Source organism: Nerophis lumbriciformis, linkage group LG36 (assembly GCF_033978685.3).
Source record: "Nerophis lumbriciformis linkage group LG36, RoL_Nlum_v2.1, whole genome shotgun sequence".
Taxonomy (NCBI): domain Eukaryota; kingdom Metazoa; phylum Chordata; class Actinopteri; order Syngnathiformes; family Syngnathidae; genus Nerophis; species Nerophis lumbriciformis.
The window spans coordinates 24949228-24972601 of NC_084583.2; the positions used below are offsets into that span (position 1 = coordinate 24949228).

Below are 23374 nucleotides of genomic sequence, written 5' to 3' on the forward strand. Positions count from 1 at the left end.
AATAATTTTGTAGGCATTAGGTGTGCACTACAAAATCAATTTACATCCAAATCGCGATTCCTATTCATCCCGGTTTTAAATTGATTTCTAAATTTCTAAAATCTATTAAAAAAGTAAATAAATAGAATATATATATAATTAGAAAAAGTATGTAAATACTTTTTTTTGAGCTTTTGCTAGCATTTTAAACACACGTTTCAGGTACACACCTCAGAGTGATAATAGTTTATTTGACGCACATTAGTTAGCAGTTTAGCATGCTAACATTAGCATTCTAGCTTTTTTAGCCAATTTAGCAGGTAAACACCTCAGTATATTTGATTTTGGTGTTCACTCATGCAAAAAAAAGTCCCCGGAGAGTTTAGAGAAGGGGTGTCCAAACTGCGGTCCGTAGCTATTTTGTTTAACGGGCGCAGTTGTTAGCATTCTGTTATTAGCATGTTAGCTTTTTTGCTAATTTTGCTGGTATACACCTCAGCGTCAAATGTTTTGTTACTCGACAAATGATACCCGTTAGCATGCTAACGTTAGCATGCTAACGTTAGCATACTAGCTTCTTTTTTTTAATCATTTTGTAGGTATTAGGGGTACACATAAAAATCAATTCACATCCAGATCGCACTTCGTATTCATCCCGGTCTTAAATTGATTTCTAAATCTATTTAAAAAAAGTAAATATGTAAATAAACAAAAAATATATATAATTTAAAAAAGTATGTAAATACTTGTTTTGGTCATATTTTGGTACTTGAGGCATGCTAATGTTAGCATGCTAGCATTTTAAACACATTTCTCAGGTACACACCTCACAGTGATAATAGTTTGGTCTTTGCATGTTACAGTTAGCATTTTAGCATTTCAGCAGTTTTATCATAACACTGAGGTAGAATGGCAATTGTATTAATATAATTATGCTGTAAATGCACACAATTACTGACTTATCTCTTATGTAGTTCAATCGCCCTTCAACACATCACAATTATTGTATTTTTTAATCCTATTTCACAGTTTTACCCTAAATTAGGCATTGTCAAGCATAAAATGACGAAATGAACTAAAACATATCCATACTACAGTAGCATTGGCCTCTAGATGAGACCAAACCAATCAGATCACACTGTTCAGTATCGAGGCCACTGATTGGCTCAGCCTTAGGCAGCATTTCTACGTTAGTTATTCTCAAAATGTGGTATGTGTACCGAAAGTCGTACGCCAAAAAAACACTTGATCAAAGTTTATTTTCCTGTTCAAACTATGTGTGTAATGCCAAAAATAAGTATACTAGGTAAGAAAAAATCTAAAAAAAACCAACTTGTTTTTAATGAATACTAGGCTTACTATGCTACTGTATTTAAATGATGGTGGTACTTGGAGAGCCAAGTTTTTTTTTAGGTATTCGACACACGTTACAGTTAGCATTTTAGCATGCCAACATTAGCATTGTAGCTTTTTTAGGCTTACTATGCTACCGTATTTTAATTTTGGTCATTATGGTGGTACTTGGAGAGCCAAGTTTTTTTTTTAGGTATTTGACACATGTTACAGTTAGCATTTTTGCATGCTAGCATTAGCATTCTAGCTTTTTTAGGCTTACTATGCTACTGTATTTTAATTTGTCATGATGGTGGTACTTGGAGAGCCAAGTTTTTTCTTCGGTATTTGACGCACGTTGCAGTTCGCCTGTTAGCATGCTAACATTAGCATTGTAGCTTTTTTAGGCTTACTATGCTACTGTATTTTAATTTTGGTCATGATGGTGGTACTTGGAGAGCCAAGGTTTTTTTTTTTAGGTATTCAACACACGTTACAGTTAGCATTTTTGCATGCTAGCATTAGCATTCTAGCTTTTTTAGGCTTACTATGCTACCGTATTTTAATTTTCGTCATTATGGTGGTACTTGGAGAGCCAAGTTTTTTTTTTAGGTATTTGACACATGTTACAGTTAGCATTTTTGCATGCTAGCATTATCATTCTAGCTTTTTTAGGCTTACTATGCTACTGTATTTTAATTTGTCATGATGGTGGTACTTGGAGAGGCAAGTTTTTTCTTCGGCATTTGACACACGTTACAGTTAGCATTTTAGCATGTTAACATTAGCATTCTAGCTTTTTGAGGCTTACTATGCTACTGTATTTTAATTTTGCTCATTATGGTGGTACTTGGAGAGCCAAGTTTTTTTCTTTAGGTATTTGACACATGTTACAGTTAGCATTTTTGCATGCTAGCATTAGCATTCTAGCTTTTTTAGGCTTACTATGCTACTGTATTTTAATTTGTCATGATGGTGGTACTTGGAGAGCCAAGTTTTTTTTTTAGGTATTTGACACACGTTACAGTTAGCATTTTAGCATGCTAACATTAGCATTCTAGCTTTCTTAGGCTTACTATGCTACTGTATTTTAATTTTGGTCATGATGGTGGTACTTGGAGAGCCAAGTTTTTTCTTCGGTATTTGACGCACGTTACAGTTAGCATTTTAGCATGCTGCATTAGCATTCTAGCGTTTTTTTTTTAGCTAATTTAGCAGGTAAACACTTCAGTATCATTTATTTTGGTATTCACTCATGCAAACTGTAAGCATGCTATCGTTATTGTGTTAGCATAAGTGATGTTAGCATCCTTTGCTCCTATTTAGTAGCTATTTTTTTTAATGGACCTTGGACTAAAACCACAGTTGGTGTGTGTGTGTGTGTGTGTGTGTGTGTGTGTGTGTGTGTGTGTGTGTGTGTGTGTGTGTGTGTGTGTGTGTGTGTGTGTGTGTGTGTGTAAAACATAAAAAATCGTCTGCAATTTACTGAAAGGTGTTTTCTGGAGGTGGAAGTGGACTACCTGTACATTTCTACTGTCACAAATGACAGCGCATGATATAAATGCTATTTTACGTAGTTTGTAAAGTAGTAAACATTGAAGATTTGTGCTGCCTTGTCGGACATTGTCACTTTTTACAGACCGTACATTTCCATGCACTAAATTAGTCAGATTTGTCAAATAATTTATTCATCTGGCTCATGTCCTAAACTAAGGGTGTGTTCTAACTATCGTGGGATCACACTCCTCAGCCTTCCCGGTAAGGTCTATTCAGGTGTACTGGAGAGGAGGCTACGCCGGATAGTCCAACCTCGGATTCAGGAGGAACAGTGTGGTTTTCGTCCTGGTCGTGGAACTGTGGACCAGCTCTATACTCTCGGCAGGGTCCTTGAGGGTGCATGGGAGTTTGCCCAACCAGTCTACATGTGCCTAGGGAGGTGTTTAGGGCACGTCCGACCGGTAGGAGGCCGCGGGGAAGACCCAGGACACGTTGGGAAGACTATGTCTCCCGGCTGGCCTGGGAACGCCTCGGGGTCCCACAGGAAGAGCTGGACCAAGTGGCTGGGGAGAGGGAAGTCTGGGCTTCCCTGCTTAGGCTGCTGCCCCCGCGACCCGACCTCGGATAAGCGGAAGAAGATGGATGAATGGATGGATGGATGGTGTCCTAAACCAATCTGCAGCGCTAAACGAGGGATTAGTGTACCCCTTTCAAATTCTCACTGAGCTGAAGTCCCGAGACATTGTGTAGCAATGTACTATCATCATACAGAGAGATCATTCTCATGCTTATCTCCGTAACACACACACACACACACACACACACACACTAGTATCATTCTCTATCAAATTTTATTGGTACATAAATTGTGCAATATATCCATATCTGGAATATGGCCATCTGAAAACATACTGTATGCAAAATCATCTCTGAAAGGCCACCAAAAATGGCCCGTCTCCCATTCATTCACACCCACACTCTTGACCGGGTTCAATCCCGTTCAAAGTCCATGACGTCGTGCCATTATGGTCTGGCTGAAGCATTCATTTGAGGAATTCCACAGGATTTTTGTGCGCACCGAAAGTATTTGAATCATCGACAGCATATATCAAGCCTGCATGTCGAGTTGAAGCCGTGGTTCAATTACAGTGGTGTGTGTGTGTGTGTGTGTGTGTGTGTGTGTGTGTGTGTGTGTCCACTCCTGGTCATGTTCAAGCAACGTATGAAACTGCAAACATGGAAGTGGAGGAGAAAGAATGACATCATCTGAAGTGGTTTGTGAAGATCTATACAACCTCGAGGAACTGATACATCTGATAGTCTTATCCAACCAAGGAGGGGAATGAATCAGTGCAATACACTAAAAACTAACTCAATTATCAACTCGATGAAGCAATTCTGGAAGGAATTGCGTGTGAATGCTCCAATGCTGACGTTGAACTGAAATGCTGACAGAATGTAGTATGAATGTAAGAATAGTTTGAATGCTGGAAGACCTTGAATTTCCAGGAAAACCGGAATTTGGTTTGGAACTTGGGAAAGTGTGTTAGTTTGAATGTCCAGGATGAGTGCAATGTGTTGATGTTGGAATGGTTTAAATAGGTTGAAAAATGTCGGAATTGTGCAACTTGGAAAAATGTCCCATTCATTTTAATGGGAACTTCCTGGAAATTTGGGAAAAGCGGGATTTTTAAACGGCTTCGAAGCAATTCTGGTCCACCATCCGCCGCCTCAGGGAGGGGAAGCAGTGCACTACCAACACCGTGTATGGTGAGGATGGTGTTCTGCTGACCTCGACTGCGGATGTTGTGGATGGGTGGAGGGAATACTTCGAAGACCTCCTCAATCCCACCAACACGTCTTCCTATGAGGAAGCAGTGCCTGGGGAGTCTGTGGTGGGCTCTCCTATTTCTGGGGCTGAGGTTGCTGAGGTAGTTAAAAAGCTCCTCGGTGGCAAGGCCCCGGGGGTAGATGAGACCCGCCCGGAGTTCCTTAAGGCTCTGGATGCTGTGGGGCTGTCTTGGTTGACAAGACTCTGCAGCATCGCGTGGACATCGGGGGCGGTACCTCTGGATTGGCAGACCGGGGTGGTGGTTTCTCTCTTTAAGAAGGGGAACCGGAGGGTGTGTTCTAACTATCGTGGGATCACACTCCTCAGCCTTCCCGGTAAGGTCTATTCAGGTGTACTGGAGAGGAGGCTACGCCGGATAGTCCAACCTCGGATTCAGGAGGAACAGTGTGGTTTTCGTCCTGGTCGTGGAACTGTGGACCAGCTCTATACTCTCGGCAGGGTCCTTGAGGGTGCATGGGAGTTTGCTCAACCAGTCTACATGTGTTTTGTGGACTTGGAGAAGGCATTCGACCGTGTCCCTCGGGAAGTCCTGTGGGGAGTGCTCAGAGAGTATGGGGTATCGGACTGTCTGATTGTGGCGGTCCGCTCCCTGTATGATCAGTGCCAGAGCTTGGTCCGCATTGCCGGCAGTAAGTCGGACACGTTTCCAGTGAGGGTTGGACTCTGCCAAGGCTGCCCTTTGTCACCCATTCTGTTCATAACTTTTATGGACAGAATTTCTAGGCGCAGTCAAGGCGTTGAGGGGATCTGGTTTGGTGGCTGCAGGATTAGGTCTCTGCTTTTTGCAGATGATGTGGTCCTGATGGCTTCATCTGGCCAGGATCTTCAGCTCTCACTGGATCGGTTCGCAGCCGAGTGTGAAGCGACTGGGATGAGAATCGGCACCTCCAAGTCCGAGTGCATGGTTCTCGCCCGGAAAAGGGTGGAGTGCCATCTCCGGATTGGGGAGGAGATCTTGCCCCAAGTGGAGGAGTTCAAGTACCTCGGAGTCTTGTTCACGAGTGAGGGAAGAGTGGATGGTGAGATCGACAGGCGGATCGGTGCGGCGTCTTCAGTAATGCGGACGCTGTATCGATCCGTTGTGGTGAAGAAGGAGCTGAGCCGGAAGGCAAAGCTCTCAATTTACCGGTCGATCTACGTTCCCATCCTCACCTATGGTCATGAGCTTTGGGTCATGACCGAAAGGACAAGATCACGGGTACAAGCGGCCCAAATGAGTTTCCTCCGCCGGGTGGCGGGGCTCTCCCTTAGAGATAGGGTGAGAAGCTCTGTCATCCGGGGGGAGCTCAAAGTAAAGCCGCTGCTCCTCCACATGGAGAGGAGCCAGATGAGGTGGTTCGGGCATCTGGTCAGGATGCCACCCGAACGCCTCCCTAGGGAGGTGTTTAGGGCACGTCCGACCGGTAGGAGGCCGCGGGGAAGACCCAGGACACTTTGGGAAGACTATGTCTCCCCGCTGGCCTGGGAACGCCTCGGGGTCCCACAGGAAGAGCTGGACGAAGTGGCTGGAGAGAGGGAAGTCTGGGCTTCCCTGCTTAGGCTGCTGCCCCCGCGACCCGACCTCGGATAAGCGGAAGAAGATGGATGGATGGATATAATAAAAGTGAACTTTTGTTAAACCAAATATTGTGTGTTTTTTTCCATATACAACAACCTATCTGGACTTGATAAGAGAATCGATAAGGAATCGGTTCGATAAGAGGATTCGATAATAGGCTCGAACTCGATCATTTCTTATCAAACATCATCCCTAGTTTTATCAAATACATTTCCCCAAAAAATGCGACTTATACTCCAGTGCGACTTAAATATGTTTTTTTTCTTCTTTATTATGCATTTTTTGGCCGGTGCGACTTATACTCCGGAGCGACTTATACTCCGAAAAATGGGGTACCGTATTTTCCGCACTATTAGCCGCACCTAAAAACCACAAATTTACTCAAAAGCTGACAGTGCGCCTTATAACCCGGTGCGCTTTATATATGGATTAATATTAAGATTCATTTTCATAAAGTTTCGATCTCGCAACGTCGGTAAACAGCCGCCATCTTTTTTCCCGGTAGAACAGGAAGCGCTTCTTCTTCTACGCAAGCAACCGCCAAGGTAAGCACCCGCCCCCATAGAACAGGAAGCGCTTCTTCTTCTACTGTAAGCAACCACCCGCCCGCGTGGAAGGAGAAAAAGCGCGCGGATATACCGTACGTTTCATTTCCTTTGTGTGTTTACATCTGTAAAGACCACAAAATGGCTCCTACTAAGCGACAGGGATCCGGTTCATGAAAAGACGCAATCTCTCCATCCGCACACGGACTACTATTTCACAGCAACTGATATTCCTGTGAACCGCACTGTGGATACAACGGGAGCACGTACGGTGAATATTCGCACCACAGGGAATGAGAAGTCATCCTTCACTGTGGTTCTAGCTTGCCATGCTAATGGCCAGAAACTTCCACCCATGGTGATATTCAAAAGGAAGACCTTGCCAAAAGAGACCTTTCCAGCCGGCGTCATCATAAAAGCTAACTCGAAGGGATGGATGAAGAAAAGATGAGCGAGTGGTTAAGGTAAGTTTACGCGAAGAGGCCGGGTGGCTTTTTTCACGCAGCTCAGTCCATGTTGATATACGACTCCATGCGCGCCCACATCACGCTGGTTTTTAATATATTATTAAAGTTTGACTGACCTATCTGACTGTTTTTTTGACATTCCTTTAGCGCAGTTAGATGCGGCTTATAACACGGGGCGGCTTATAGGTGGACAAAGTTTTGAAATATGCCGTTCATTGAAGGCGCGGCTTATAACCCAGGGCGCCTTATGGTGCGGAAAATACGGTATATGTTTTTTTCCTTCTTTATTATGCATCTTTGGCCGGTGCGACTTATACTCCGGAGCGACTTATACTCCGAAAAAAAGGGTATATATTTTGGGGGAAGGCATTGCAGCAAGTAATAAGTATTGTATGACTTGTTGTGGTTGGATGACACTAAAACCAGAACACTTAATAAACGTAACATTGTCAGAACGCAAAAAAAATGAGCATCAGTTTAAAAAATAAAAAAAACTGGATCATGTTAGATTTGGTGGCTAATGTTCAAATGCACATGAAACTAGGTTTGATCTAAACCTACATGACCATCATAAAATAATTTGTGGAGGGTTTGTTTCGATGCGACTTCTATCAGCACGTTTTTGTCAGTTTCAGTGCCTGCATGGAAAATGCATTCTTCTCTAAAGTGGGGACTCCAGTGCTAATTCCATATGGCTGCTAAATAAATGAATAACTCATCATACTCTGCAAAAAGAGGTGTCAGGTTGACTTTGGAGCGTTGATAAGGGAGGCACTATGGAGAACACGGACTTCTCCAACAGGAACTAGCTTGAGAGTGGTGTGTTTATTATAGCTGCTTGGATCTGGAGTATAAGACATAATAAACCTGAGGCGGCGAGCAGGTTCCTAAGAGTGTGCTTAAAACATGGCTAAGGATGCTCTCCTGGAACATTAGTTCTCTTCTATGAGGTTCAGGTCTAGTTCTGTGCAGTCTCTTTCAAAAACCATTTGCGCCTCCGGTGTCGCAGTCCTTTTGATTGTGTCGTCTTCGTCCTCTTCACTCTCGCTCAGCGGTCTGATGCTGGCTCGGCCCAGGAACTCGGCGGGCGAAACGGCGGAGTTCTTCTCCACATGGGACCGCGCCGGCGCCATGCAACCACATGTAGCAGTTGTTACGTCGCCATTGCCAATCTGCAGTGGAAAGAGACGCATCTTCATTATCAGGTTGTACAAACCCCGTTTCCATATGAGTTGGGAAATTGTGTTAGATGTAAATATAAACGGAATACAATGATTTGCAAATCCTTTTCAACCCATATTCAGTTGAATATGCTACAAAGACAACATATTTGATGTTCAAACTCATAAACTTTATTTATTTTTGCAAATAATCATTAACTTTAGAATTTGATGCCAGCAACACGTGACAAAGAAGTTGGGAAAGGTGGCAATAAATACTGATAAAGTTGAGGAATGCTCATCAAACACTTATTTGGAACATCCCACAGGTGTGCAGGCTAATTGGGAACAGGTGGGTGCCATGATTGGGTATAAAAACAGCTTCCCAAAAAATGCTCAGTCTTTCACAAGAAAGGATGGGGCGAGGTACACCCCTTTGTCAACAAATACATGAGCAAATTGTTGAACAGTTTAAGAACAACGTTTCTCAAAGTGAAATTGCAAGAAATGTAGGGATTTCAACATCTACGCTCCATAATATCATCAAAAGGTTCAGAGAATGTGGAGAAATCACTCCACTTAAGCGGCATGGCCGGAAACCAACATTGAATGACCGTGACCTTCCATCCCTCAGACGGCACTGTATCAAAAACCGACATCAATCTCTAAAGGATATCACCACATGGGCTCAGGAACACTTCAGAAAACCACTGTCACTAAATACAGTTGGTCGCTACATCTGTAAGTGCAAGTTAAAACTCTACTATGCAAAGCGAAAGCCATTTATCAACAACACCCAGAAACGCCGCCGCCTTCTCTGGGCCCGAGATCATCTAAGATGGACTCATGCAAAGTGGAAAAGTGTTCTGTGGTCTGACGAGTCCACATTTCAAATTATTTTTGGAAATATTCGACATCGTGTCATCCGGACCAAAGGGGAAGCGAACCATCCAGACTGTTATCGACGCAAAGTTGAAAAGCCAGCATGTGTGATGGTATGGGGGTGCATTAGTGCCCAAGACATGGGTAACTTACACATCTGTGAAGGCACCATTAATGCTGAAAGGTACATACAGGTTTTGGAACAACATATGCTGCCATCTAAGTGTCGTCTTTTACATGGACGCCCCTGCTTATTTCAGCAAGACAATGCCAAGCCACAGGGCAGCACGGTGGAAGAGGGGTTAGTGCATCTGCCTCACAATACGAAGGTCCTGAGTAGTCTTGGGTTCAATCCCGGGCTCGGGATCTTTCTGTATGGAGTTTGCATGTCCTCCCCGTGACTGCGTGGGTTCCCTCCGGGTACTCCGGCTTCCTCCCACTTCCAAAGACATGCACCTGGGGATAGGTTGATTGGCAACACTAAATTGGCCCTAGTGTGTGAATGTGAGTGTGAATGTTGTCTGTCTATCTGTGTTGGCCCTGCGATGAGGTGGCGACTTGTCCAGGGTGTACCCCGCCTTCCGCCCGATTGTAGCTGAGATAGGCTCCAGCGACCCCAAAGGGAATAAGCGGTAGAAAATGGATGGATGGATGGAATGCCAAGCCACATTCAGCACGTGTTACAACAGCGTGGCTTCGTAAAAAAAAAGAAGAAAAAAAAAGAGTGCGGATACTTTTCTGGCCCGCCTGCAGTCCAGACCTGTCACCCATCGAAAATGTGTGGCGCATTATGAAGCGTAAAATACGACAGCGGAGACCCCGGACTGTTGAACGACTGAAGCTCTACATAAAACAAGAATGGGAAAGAATTCCACTTTCAAAGCTTCAACAATTAGTTTCCTCAGTTCCCAATCTTTTTTTGAGTGTTGTTAAAAGAAAAGATGATGTAACACAGTGGTGAACATGCCCTTTCCCAACTACTTTGGCACGTGTTGCAGCCATGAAATTCTAAGTTAATTATTATTTGCAAAAAAAAAATAAAGTTTATGAGTTTGAACATCAAATATGTTGTCTTTGTAGCATATTCAACTGAATTTGGGTTGAAAAGGATTTGCAAATCATTGTATTCCGTTTATATTTACATCTAACACAATTTCCCAACTCATATGGAAACGGGGTTTGTATTTGGTAAAACCTTTCAACCAGGGGTGTCATAAACTAATTTTAGCTCAGGGGCCACATGGAGGAAACTGTGCACACGCTGGCCGGACTATTAAAATCATGGCATTAAAACTAAAAAAATAAAGACAACTTTAGATTATTTTCTTTGTCTTTCTTTGGCCAAAAATACAACAGACACATTGTGAAAATATTACAACAAAAATATAGAAAAAAAATACCGGCAGCGGTAAAGTTTAGATCCATGAAGGAAAGAAGAAAGTGAAAGAATGTTTATAACTGAATACATTTACATATGCATTTGTATTCTTTTTTTAATGAATTAACGTTTATGACAACCTTTTTCCAAAACACAATATAGGATGTGAGATAGAACAGGATAATGCATACATTTAGCATTTGTTTTCAAAACACTTCCAAAAAAGTGGGACCCCACAAATTTACTGTGGGACCCCATTTTTATGACTTGATGGGGTCCCTGGGACCCCATTTTGAACATTTGTAGCACCAACACTGATGGAGTATTGGTGCGTGCAAAACACATACCTGCCAACTTTTGAAATCAGAAAAACCTAGTAGCCAGGGTCCAGGGGCCGCAGGCCCCGGTAGGTCCAGGACAAAGTCCTGGTGGGGGGTTAAGGGAAGCCCCCGGACGCAAAATGATTATTAGCATTCAGACAGGTTAAAATGTTAAAATTTTAACATCTAAGATATTAAAAAAATAAATTTGTTTTCCTCTCATGATTAATTAAATATTTATACCATTCAATCAATGCCTTATGCTTTTTCAATATTATGTGATTATTTCTTTGATAACCACAATATCATACCTTGACATCTTTAAAAGAAATTCAGTGAAAATATGCAGTTCACCATGCAAATGTGTTTTGGTAAATAAAGTTATGATTGTAAATGTATTCAAAATCTTTTGACATTAACTTTATATGTTGAAACTTTCAACAACTTGAAAGAATAAGATTTTTGAGAGTATTTGGTTCAAATTACACAATATAAATAAGACATGTCATTATTGATATTGCAGACATTATTGTATTGTATGAAAGAAATATAAATAAATATAAATATAAAACTTCATGACGACATTTTTCAAATTAATAAAGAGTAATAGAATAGTATGATAGTTATATGTTACTTGTTTTGAACATGTTATCGTTATCACAAATAAAAAGATATACTGTACACAGAAATTATTTTTGATTTGATTTTTTGTTTATGTAATTAAAGATTTACTTAAAATTGTATGTTTTGTGAGTTTTTTTATGCTACGAACTGTACTTACCGGCGATGTAAACCGAAGGAGACATTTCCGTAATGAAAGCTGCAACACCCTTTTTAGATCCCATCACCACTGCAGCATTATCGGCATCAAAGCAAACCAAATTCTGCCAAGGAATTTCGTTTGAGTCTATTTCTTCCGCAAGTATTTTGTAAATGTTTTCGCCTGTGGAAGCCGTATTGCATTCCCTCAAAGACAGAAGTACTGACAATACTTTTCCAATGTCGTCATCGAAATATCGAACACAAATGGGGTACAGTTTTACATGGTCATCATCGGTGCTGCCGTCAGTCGACATGCTAAATGGTTCCGTCTTCATGACATCGGCGATACTTTTTGAGGATTCTGTTCCAAGACACTGAATAATGTTTGATGTTTTGGTTCGACCACATCCATATTTTTTGGCGATTTTCGAGTCGGGAAACATTTTCCGAAATAACTGTCCCATGTGATCAGCCAGTGCGATTGGAAGTCCATGCTCAATTATTGCCTCCGTAAATAAAACTTCGGCATTTATCACATCCAAAGAATCTGTTTGGGCGACAAAAAACGTTGAAAGTTTTCCACTTGTATCGCTAGCAACGGCATTAGACTTGTGTTTTTTTGTCCCAACGTGGTCTTTTACATCGCTAATTCCTCCGTGTCCGATCGAAAAATCTTGTCTGCACAAGGTGCAATTCGCGTAGCTTTCACCCTTTTTGGAACGGATAATTATTCCCGGATAGGCTTTTGAATATTCTTCACGGAATGACTGCAGTTTTCTTTTCGGTTTAAGACTCGTTTGCCATTTTTCTCCGGCTGATTCCATGATCGTTCGCTCGTTTGGAAACAATGGCAACTGGTGCCTCGTGCTTGGCAGCGGTGCTATAAATAGCCTCGCGCATGGCATTCGGAATGGCTGGATAGGAAGTTACGGGAAGCAGTGTCGATTGTCATTGTTGTTACGCGATTTCGTGAATAAAACTTTAAAAAAAAAATTTTTTTTTAATTAATGAAAAACCGTATTTTTTATCACTGCAACCGTAACCTGGAATAGGTTGATGAAAACCGTACTAATTACGGGAAAACCGGAGTAGTTGGCAGGTATGAAAACAGCAGCAGGTTCTAATACTAATCAAATATCATCCCGGGGGCCATAGATCTTTCATTCGCGGGCCAGATCCGGCCCGTGGGCCTTGACTTTGACATCCCTGCTTTAAACTGAATGAAAAACTGCAGTTTGCACAATATTTTCAAACCAAATGTTCCACAGATGTACAGTATTTAGTAGAGGTGTGGGGAAAAAATAGATTTGAATTCGAATCTCGATTCTCACGTTGTGCGATTCAGAATCGATTCTCTTTTTTTTTTTTTTTATCGATTTTTTTATTTTTATTTTTGATTAATCAATCCAACAAAACAATACACAGCAATACCATAACAATGCAATCCAATTCCAAAACCAAACCCGACCTAGCAACACTCAGAAGTGCAATAAACAGAGCAATTGAGGAGACACAAACACCACACAGAACAAAGCAAAAGTAGTGAAACAAAAATGAATATTATCAACAACAGTATCAATATTAGTTACGATTTCAACATAGCAGTGATTAAAAATCCCTCATTGACATTATCATTAGACATTTATAAAAAATAAAGAACAATAGTGTCACAGTGGCTTACACTTGCATCGCATCTCATAAGCTTGACAACACACTGTGTCCAATATTTTCACAAAGATAAAATAAGCAGTGACGTGCGGTGAGGTTGATGGCTGGTGAGGCACTGACTTCATCACAGTCACATTTACAAACATATGAACCCTAAAGAGTATCTTATTCACCATTTGATTGGCAGCAGTTAACGGGTTATGTTTAAAAGCTCATACCAGCATTCTTCCCTGCTTGGCACTCAGCATCAAGGCTTGGAATTGGGGGTTAAATCACCAAAAATTATTCCCAGGCGCGGCACCGCTGCTGCCCACTGCTCCCCTCACCTCCCAGGGGGTGATCAAGGGGATGGGTCAAATGCAGAGGACAAATTTCATTACACCTAGTGTGTGTGTGACAATCATTGCTACTTTAACTTAACTTTAACTTTACACATACAAACTGTAGCACACAAAAAAGCACATTTAATAAAAAAAACATTATTATGGTCTTACCTTTACTTATAAATAAAGTCCATTCGCCGCTGTTGTGCTGGATTAATGAACCCCCTGACGGGTGTGTTATATCAACTAAAGCCCTCACTTCAACTTTCCACGTGCAAGATTGAATCTATTTAAAAAAGTGTAACCGAGGGTTTATAAATGTGGCCTATACTGTATGAAACTACAAAATAACAAACACGGAGGCTCCAGTTTACACGAGGACCACTTTATTTACCTTCTTTCAAAAACCTCCGCTCCACTACAACATGTCATCACTTCCGCTCTTGGCGCCTTCAAAATAAGAACTCAAGGCATATACTGTATAACAGCGCATAACAGGAACTTAACATCACAAATAGGAAAGCCCATAAAAATAGGTTACAAAAGTTATTTAATAAGAAGCCAAAAAGTGCAAAAACAATAATGTTCGTGTTGGAGGAGTTGTGAATTAGATACACCTGCAGTCTGCAGGTGTACCTAATGTTGTGGCCCTGCAGTCATTCACAACTCCTCCAACACGAACATTATTGTTTTTGCACTTTTTGGCTTCTTATGAAATACATTTTTTTAAATAGATTCAATCTTGCACGTGGAAAGTTTAAGTGTGGGTTTTAATTGATATAACAATTCTACGGCGGGGGTGCAGGAGGCGGGGCTACTGGAGCCTCAGCCAGTGCGTCTTTTGCAGCCGTTTTATGATCGCTCAGCACAAGAAATACTTTACACACATACAGTTGTTGACAAAATACACTGTACATTATATACCTCAGCTAACTAAACTATGGAAATGTATAATATAGTTCATATAGCAATACAGTCTCACTGCACAGCAGGCCAGCAGTTAGCCGAGTCCGTCCATGTTGAGGCACTGAGTGACGTGCCTCGACTGGCTGCTGTTCACCGCACCGTCTCTTCTCAGTATTTGAACGGCAAATGTGAAAATTCAGCGATTTTGAATAAAAATAATCTAAAACTGGTGAAGTTAAATGGAAAATAACTTTATAGTATAATCACTGCATACATATAACTATTTAATTACGTTTTTTTCTTTTTACATTTTTTTTCTTTCCTCTAGTGACTGCACGTCACTGAAAATAAGTCATATTTTTGGTTCATTTACCGTATTTTCCGCACTATTAGCCGCACCTAAAAACCACAAATTTACTCAAAAGCTGACAGTGCGGCTTATAACCCGGTGCGCTTTATATATGGATTAATATTAAGATTCATTTTCATAAAGTTTCGGTCTCGCAACTACGGTAAACAGCCGCCATCTTTTTTCCCCGTAGAAGAGGAAGTGCTTCTTCTTCTACGCAAGCAACCGCCAAGGTAAGCACCCGCCCCCATAGAACAGGAAGCGCTTCTTCTTCTACTGTAAGCAACCACCCGCCCCCATAGAAGAAGAAGAAGAGCGCGGATATTACGTTTCATTTCCTTTGTGTGTTTACATATGTAAAGACCACAAAATGGCTCCTACTAAGCGACAGGTTTCCGGTTCATGAAAAGACGCAATCTCTCCATCCGCACACGGACTACTATTTCACAGCAACTGCCTAAAGACTTTCAAGAAAAGCTGGCTACTTTCCGTGCATATTGTAAAAACAAGATAGCTGAAAAAAAGATCCGGCCAGAGAACATTATCAACATGGACGAGGTTCCACTGACTTTTGATATTCCTGTGAACCGCACTGTGGATACAACGGGAGCACGTACGGTGAATATTCGCACCAAAGGGAATGAGAAGTCATCCTTCACTGTGGTTCTAGCTTGCCATGCTAATGGCCAGAAACTTCCACCCATGGTGATATTCAAAAGGAAGACCTTGCCAAAAGAGACCTTTCCAGCCGGCGTCATCATAAAAGCTAACTCGAAGGGATGGATGGATGAAGAAAAAATGAGCGAGTGGTTAAGGTAAGTTTACGCGAAGAGGCCGGGTGGCTTTTTTCACGCAGCTCCATCCATGTTGATATACGACTCCATGCGCGCCCACATCACGCTGGTTTTTAATATATTATTAAAGTTTGACTGACCTATCTGACTGTTTTTTTGACATTCCTTTAGCGCAGTTAGATGCGGCTTATAACACGGGGCGGCTTATAGGTGGACAAAGTTTTGAAATATGCCGTTCATTGAAGGCGCGGCTTATAACCCAGGGCGCCTTATGGTGCGGAAAATACGGTAATAGTTAAAACAAATTTACATTATTGCAATCAGTTGATAAAATATTGTCCTTTACAATTATAAAAGCTTTTTACAAAAATCTACTACTCTGCTTGCATGTCAGCAGACTGGGGTAGATCCTGCTGAAATCCTATGTATTGAATGAATAGACAATCCTTTTGAGTCGGCAAAATATCGTTTTTGAATCGAGAATTGCATTGAAACGGAAAAAAAACGATTTTGAATCGAATCGTGACCCCAAGAATCGATATTGAATCGAATCGTGACCCCAAGAATCGATATTGAATCGAATCGTGGGACACCTAAAGATTCGCAGCCCTAGTATTTAGTGAAGTCAGGTGATAATCTGGGGTGGGGAAACCCTATGACCTTAAACCCCAATTAGCGGCACCATTAATACTGTATGGCAAAGAGCAAAATGAGCTAACCTGTGTCATCTTGCTGAAGTCGAGCCCTGGCCTCGGGCCAGGTAACACATCTGGGTCGTGGCGCCTCTTCAAGCGAGGTTTGCGCATGTCGCAGGGCTGCGAGTGGCATCGTGGCAGTGCTGGGTGCGGGTCGCGTCGAGAGGAGGATGGCGTGCTGCAGGCTGACGTGGGAGAAGGAGACAAGGCAGGGCCCTCCATGCCCACAGCATGTGCTGCCCGAGGGTGCTGGGCCAACATGGACGTATTCAAAACTTGTAAAGGAGAGAGGGAGTAGCGGCGGTGCAGCACCAAGTGGCCCGAGAGGGGCGTCGGTGACGAGGAGCATGAGGAAGTGGTGGCCAGTGATGAAGAGCAAGCGGTTTTTGGTGATTCACACGGGTCCCACGGAAAGCTCCATGGCAGTGGAGAGTCCGCAGACAGTGCTAAGCTAAAGAAAGTGGGGCTCGAGGAGGAATGTAAAGAGGACGACTTAGAGAAGGTCCTGGGACCACAAAGAGGCAACAAGCCGTCTCCAGAGCCTACATTAGATGTCCCTACGCATTGACTGGCGCGTTCTACTGGGGTCCAAACTTTGGATGCACTAGGATGCCATGTGGAGCGGCACCGGGAGAGATCCTCCGGTACAGAGAGGGAGCGACAGTGACGTTTAGGAGGCGGTGGAGGAGGGGAGCTCTGGAAAGCCTGCTTTGCAATGGAAACCTCAGCTCCATGGTGAGGTTTTCCCACCTGGCAAGGCCACGTGGAGTCCAGTCCACACGTTGCATCCAGAGGTTTGGCTTTGAATAGTGGCTGTGTAGCAACGCTGCTCTCTGAAAATGCCAAGAGACGACAAAATGAGAAAGGTCTCAACATGCAGCAGATCAATCCACTGCACTTGCCTTGGGTGGACTTGCATGCTCTCCAGGAGATGGTGGGGCTGGAGCCTAATGCAGGTAGCGTCTAGAAACAAAGGACATCGTTACAAAAACAGCTAGTGTATGTTTCCAGTACCAGACAGTTCAGTTCAGTTCTTCGCAGTATGGTAAACCCTTATGTTTGCTTAGCAGGATGAACAATGACAGATGGGCAAAACATGTCAAGTGTCTTAAGTTCAGGTGTTTGTGAATGAAGCCTAGGCTAATTGAACAATGTTCACTTTTCTGTCAGTCATTGTACCGTATTTTCCGCACCATAAGGCGCCCTGGGTTATAAGCCGCGCCTTCAATGAACGGCATATTTCAAAACTTTGTCCACCTATAAGCCGCCCCGTGTTGTAAGCCGCATCTAACTGCGCTAAAGGAATGTCAAAAAAACAGTCAGATAGGTCAGTCAAACTTTAATAATATATTAAAAACCAGCGTGATGTGGGCGCGCATGGAGTCGTATATCAACATGGACGGAGCTGCGTGAAAAAAGCCACCCGGCCTCTTCGCGTAAACTTACCTTAACCACTCGCTCATCTTTTCTTCATCCATCCATCCCTTCGAGTTAGCTTTTATGATGACGCCGGCTGGAAAGGTCTCTTTTGGCAAGGTCTTCCTTTTGAATATCACCATGGGTGGAAGTTTCTGGCCATTAGCATGGCAAGCTAGAACCACAGTGAAGGATGACTTCTCATTCCCTGTGGTGTGAATATTCACCGTAAGTGCTCCCGTTGTATCCACAGTGCGGTTCACAGCAATATCAAAAGTCAGTGGAACCTCGTCCATGTTGATAATGTTCTCTGGCCGGATCTTTTTTTCAGCTATCTTGTTTTTACAATATGCACGGAAAGTAGCCAGCTTTTCTTGAAAGTCTTTAGGCAGTTGCTGTGAAATAGTAGTCCGTGTGCGGATGGAGAGATTGCGTCTTTTCATGAACCGGAAACCTGTCGCTTAGTAGGAGCCATTTTGTGGTCTTTACAGATGTAAACACACAAAGGAAATGAAACGTAATATCCGCGCGCTTCTTCTTCTTCTACGCGGGCGGGTGGTTGCTTACAGTAGAAGAAGAAGCGCTTCCTGTTCTATGGGGGCGGGTGCTTACCTTGGCGGTTGCTTGCGTAGAAGAAGAAGCACTTCCTCTTCTACGGGGAAAAAAGATGGCGGCTGTTTACCGTAGTTGCGAGACCGAAACTTTATGAAAATGAATCTTAATATTAATCCATATATAAAGCGCACCGGGTTATAAGCCGCACTGTCAGCTTTTGAGTAAATTTGTGGTTTTTAGGTGCAGCTAATAGTGCGGAAAATACGGTAATAAGACGTAAGGAAGGTGGAGGAGGAGCGCAACTAGCCAACAGTTGCCCGGAGGATCCTCCAAGCAGGCCACTAAAACACAGACAATACATGCAAGGGTGTACAGCTCTGGTAAGTGTTACACTCATGACTTGGTGTAACTAAACATTACCCTATAACAGGGGTCGGCAACCCAAAATGTTTAAAGAGCCTTATTGGACCAAAAATACAAAAACAAATCTGTCTGGAGCCGCAAAAAATTAAAAGCCATATTACATACAGATAGTGTGTCATGAGATATAAATTGAATTAATATGACTTAAAGGAAACTAAATGAGCTCAAATATAGCTACAAATGAGGCATAATGATGCAATATGTACATATAGCTAGCCTAAATAGCATGTTAGCATCGATTAGCTCGCAGTCATGCAGTGACCAAATATGTCTGATTAGCACTCCACACAAGCAAATAACATCAACATAACTCACCTTTGTGCATTCATGCACAACGTTAAAAAAGTTTGGTGGACAAAATGAGACAGAAAAAGAAGTGGCATAAAACACGTCCTAGAAAGTCGCAGAAAGATATACATGTAAACAAACGAAGGTGAGTTCAAGGACTGCAAAAATTAGTAGGACAAAACGACACTCACCAAATACTCGAATCAGTGAAGCATGTTTAATATAAACAATGTGCTTTATAACAATTAGGGAGGTTTGTGTCATGTTTGTCCTCCTACAGAAACCATATTAAAACAAAAAAATTTTTTTTTCCCCTCAACTTTTTCCATTTTTCATACATTTTTGAAAAAGCTCCAGAGAGCCACTAGGGCGGCGCTAAAGAGCCGCATGCGGCTCTAGAGCCGCGGGTTGCCGACCCCTGCCCTATAAGATGAAGGCAATTGCATTTTATTGATATTTGAAATGTACTCAATGTTTATAAATGAATATTTAAATATACTAAATGTAAAAAAGGGAATAAATATACAAAATAAGATCATTAAATGAAATCTAGTTTGGTTACGCCATCATGAGCGCAACACAAGGTTGTAAAAGTTTCAACTACAATTCTAAATAACAACTGAAATCAAATACACACAGCTTAAATATTGATCAATACCTATTTAAATTTAGTAATACATAAATATGATCATTTATCAAAATATAAAAGAAATATACCTGAACAGAACGCTCATGATGGTTACACCAAAAAGTAACGCGATGAATCGAGTTTTTCCAAGTTTTGGGGGCATTTTTATGCTATTTCCAAGCATCTCCTTTTTATTATCGTTGATTTTAAATGGTCAAACTAATGCATATTATACGAACCCCGTTTCCATATGAGTTGGGAAATTGTGTTAGATGTAAATATAAACGGAATACAATGATTTGCAAATCCTTTTCAACCCATATTCAATTGAATGCACTACAAAGACAACATATTTGATGTTCAAACTCAAACTTTTTTTTGCAAATAATGATTACCTTAGAATTTCATGGCTGCAACACGTGCCAAAGTAGTTGGGAAAGGGCATGTTCACCACTGTGTTACATGGCCTTTCCTTTTAACAACACTCAGTAAACGTTTGGGAACTGAGGAGACACATTTTTGAAGCTTCTCAGGTGGAATTCTTTCCCATTCTTGCTTGATGTACAGCTTAAGTTGTTCAACAGTCCGGGGGTCTCCGTTGTGCTATTTTAGGCTTCATAATGCGCCACACATTTTCAAATGGGAGACAGGTCTGGACTACAGGCAGGCCAGTCTAGTATCCGCACTCTTTTACTATAAAGCCACGTTGATGTAACACATGGCTTGGCATTGTCTTGCTGAAATAAGCAGGGGCGTCCATGGTAACGTTGCTTGGATGGCAACATATGTTGCTCCAAAACCTGTATGTACCTTTCAGCATTAATGGTGCCTTCACAGATGTGTAAGTTACCCATGTCTTGGGCACTAATACACTCCCATACCATCACACATGCTGCCTTTTCAACTTTGCGCCTATAACAATCCGGATGGTTCTTTTCCTCTTTGGTCCGGAGGACACGACGTCCACAGTTTCCAAAAACAATTTGAAATGTGGACTCGTCAGACCACAGAACACTTTTCCACTTTGTATCAGTCCATCTTAGATGAGCTCAGGCCCAGCAAAGCCGACGGCGTTTCTGGGTGTTGTTGATAAACGGTTTTCGCCTTGCATAGGAGAGTTTTAACTTGCACTTACAGATGTAGCGACCAACTGTAGTTACTGACAGTGGGTTTCTGAAGTGTTCCTGAGCCCATGTGGTGATATCCTTTACACACTGAATGTCACTTGTTGATGCAGTACAGCCTGAGGAATGGAAGGTCACGGGCTTAGCTGCTTACGTGCAGTGATTTCTCCAGCTTCTCTGAACCCTTTGATGATATCACGGACCGTAGATGGTGAAATCCCTAAATTCCTCGCAATAGCTGGTTGAGAAAGGTTTTTCTTAAACTGTTCAACAATTTGCTCATGCATTTGTTGACAAAGTGGTGACCCTCGCCCCATCCTTGTTTGTGAATGACTGAGTATTTCATGGAATCTACTTTTATACCCAATCATGGCACCCACCTGTTCCCAATTAGCCTGTTCACCTGTGGGATGTTCCAAGTGTTTGATGAGCATTCCTCAACTTTATCAGTATTTATTGCCACCTTTCCAAACTTCTTTGTCACGTGTTGCTGCCATCAAATTCTAAAGTTAATGATTATTTGCAAAAAAAAAATGTTTATGAGTTTGAACATCAAATATGTTGTCTTTGTAGCATATTCAACTGAATATGGGTTGAAAAGGATTTGCAAATCATTGTATTCCGTTTATATTTACATCTAACACAATTTCCCAACTCATTTGGAAACGGGGTTTGTAATAAAATGTGCACAGTATCAAAGTGAACTGAACCGTAATTGCGTAATAGAAAGAAATGACATACCACGTTCCCATTGAAAGCCTTGTGATAAGGCTCTTCCAAACTTTGCTTTCTGAGCTGCTCTGTGATAAGTGTCACCATAATGACAGCTATGATCCTGGAACTGTTGGGTCAGACACCTGGCATGGCGTGTCCTCTCCACACTTCAATTACTTCCAGTCGTCATCGTGGTCCCACCTGTATGGACGGAGCAATGGATCTGTATGAAACATTATCATTGTTTAAAGTAACAACAGTGTGTATAGGGGTTACGGCATAGTTTATAGGACCTTTTAGTCCCTGACAGAATGAAAAGCTGCATACATGTTCCACTGAAAAAGTGAGTCTCCGGCAGGCCACGAGCAGAAGTTCATGTTCACAAAAGCAGAGAGCACACATGGACACGAGGACAACCAGAACAAAGAAACACTTCGCATTCCATCATGTTCACTTAGCAAGTGAGCACTGCAGTCTGTTATTGGTATATAAAAAATGTACAAACTATTTGTCATACACGGCATAGAACATGCAGAGTAAGTTCCAAATGGAAAGTGTTGGGGTAAAAATGGGGGAGTTATACTAAACAGATAACAGCAGTTGTGACTTGTGAAGAAGGGGGAGGGAGAGAAGGAAAGGGAGAGAATGGGGGAAGTGTGAGGGAAAATGAATGGGGATAGGGGCTGGTAGCATGCCATAGAATCTTTGCAAAGGGTACAAAGGAATAATGACCAAGTCCCCAGAACTTATATTACTATGGCAGAGTATTTTTTTGGGGATGTGCAAATAAAGACTAAATCCTCTGTTGCGCTGTTGCATGCAAGAGAACCTTTGCACAGCTCCATAAAAAAAAAAAGATACCATGCCTAAGCAAATGGTTGCATACAGCCAAAACCAAAAGTTAGATTCAAATGTGACAGTTGCTTGTTATTTCTACCACTCCTCCAATGCAGCCAGTAAAGTGTTTTAAGATTGGTTCCAACATGCAAGTAGCAACTATGGTGTGATTCAACACTTGTTGTTGGCAGTCAGATGTGGCCTGCAGGGAGTAGGCATACAAACACTCTAAAAGAACTTCATTTTGAGCTATGTTGCAACCAATACGCACTACTTTTATCGAGCTTTGCATAATTAGCCTTCACAATAACATACTGTCAAACGAGTTTATTACAAAATAGTACCTAGGCTGGTTCTGACAACGGGACTGACTATCATTCCATATATGAAACATACTAGTCGTGTCATGACACGATTTATGTGCGCTTATTATCGGAAGTTAGCTCAGCAATACGACATAGTTTAGCGAGGCTATCAAGCTAGCATGCTATGGGGGTAACATACTTCTTTGAGCTATTCGGCCAGTTTACTGTTAGTTAGCAGGTTGACACTGCACATAAAGTGTTCACATGATAAATAAGAGAGTAATAACACAGGTGACAAGTTTGAATAAGCACGTCCGCGGTAGCTTAGTTATTGCAGGCTAGCGTGCTACACAGCTGTCCTGATGCATTACCTTGGTTTGGTGGTTCCTTAGCAACCGCGGCTGCTCAGTGCACCGGATGAGCGTCGCCAAGCCGAGGGTTTATATAGCTTCTGGGCGATACCATTACAGCAAGGGCGGGTGTTACGCTTCTCCAAATGTCACCCGCGGCGGTGATTACGAGTACATTTTTTTACAATACAAGTTTTATACGTGACTCGCAACTACTTTTTGATGTATTTTAGCTTTGAGAAACAAGTTGTTTTATATCCCCCGCAC

The 23374-nt window shown here is 42.1% G+C and overlaps 1 protein-coding gene across 1 annotated transcript; it reads right to left on the reverse strand.

The window, feature by feature from the left end:
* Positions 1–7332: 7332 nt before the first annotated feature.
* LOC133576892 (protein FAM53C-like) lies at positions 7333–23335 on the reverse strand. The gene is made up of 5 exons (XM_061930264.2): positions 23129–23335; positions 21643–21816; positions 17370–17430; positions 16492–17300; positions 7333–8402 (listed from the first exon to the last, which is right to left on the reverse strand). Exons 2-5 carry the CDS (start codon positions 21718–21720, stop codon positions 8163–8165), a joined length of 1188 nt encoding a protein of 395 aa, XP_061786248.1. The 5' UTR covers positions 21721–21816; positions 23129–23335; the 3' UTR covers positions 7333–8162.
* Between the last annotated feature and the right edge of the window lie 39 nt (positions 23336–23374).

What these genes read in the sequence shown, in the direction of transcription:
- LOC133576892 (XM_061930264.2), bottom strand. Translation starts at nt 21,720, where the DNA reads ATGGTGACACTTATCACAGAGCAGCTCAGAAAGCAAAGTTTGGAAGAG. An exon ending in AGCATGCAAGTCCACCCAAG is followed by an intron (nt 17,301 to 17,369) that starts GCAAGTGCAGTG and finishes TGGCATTTTCAG; the next exon opens with AGAGCAGCGTTGCTACACAG. An exon ending in ACTTCAGCAAGATGACACAG is followed by an intron (nt 8,403 to 16,491) that starts GTTAGCTCATTT and finishes TTTCCACTGCAG; the next exon opens with ATTGGCAATGGCGACGTAAC.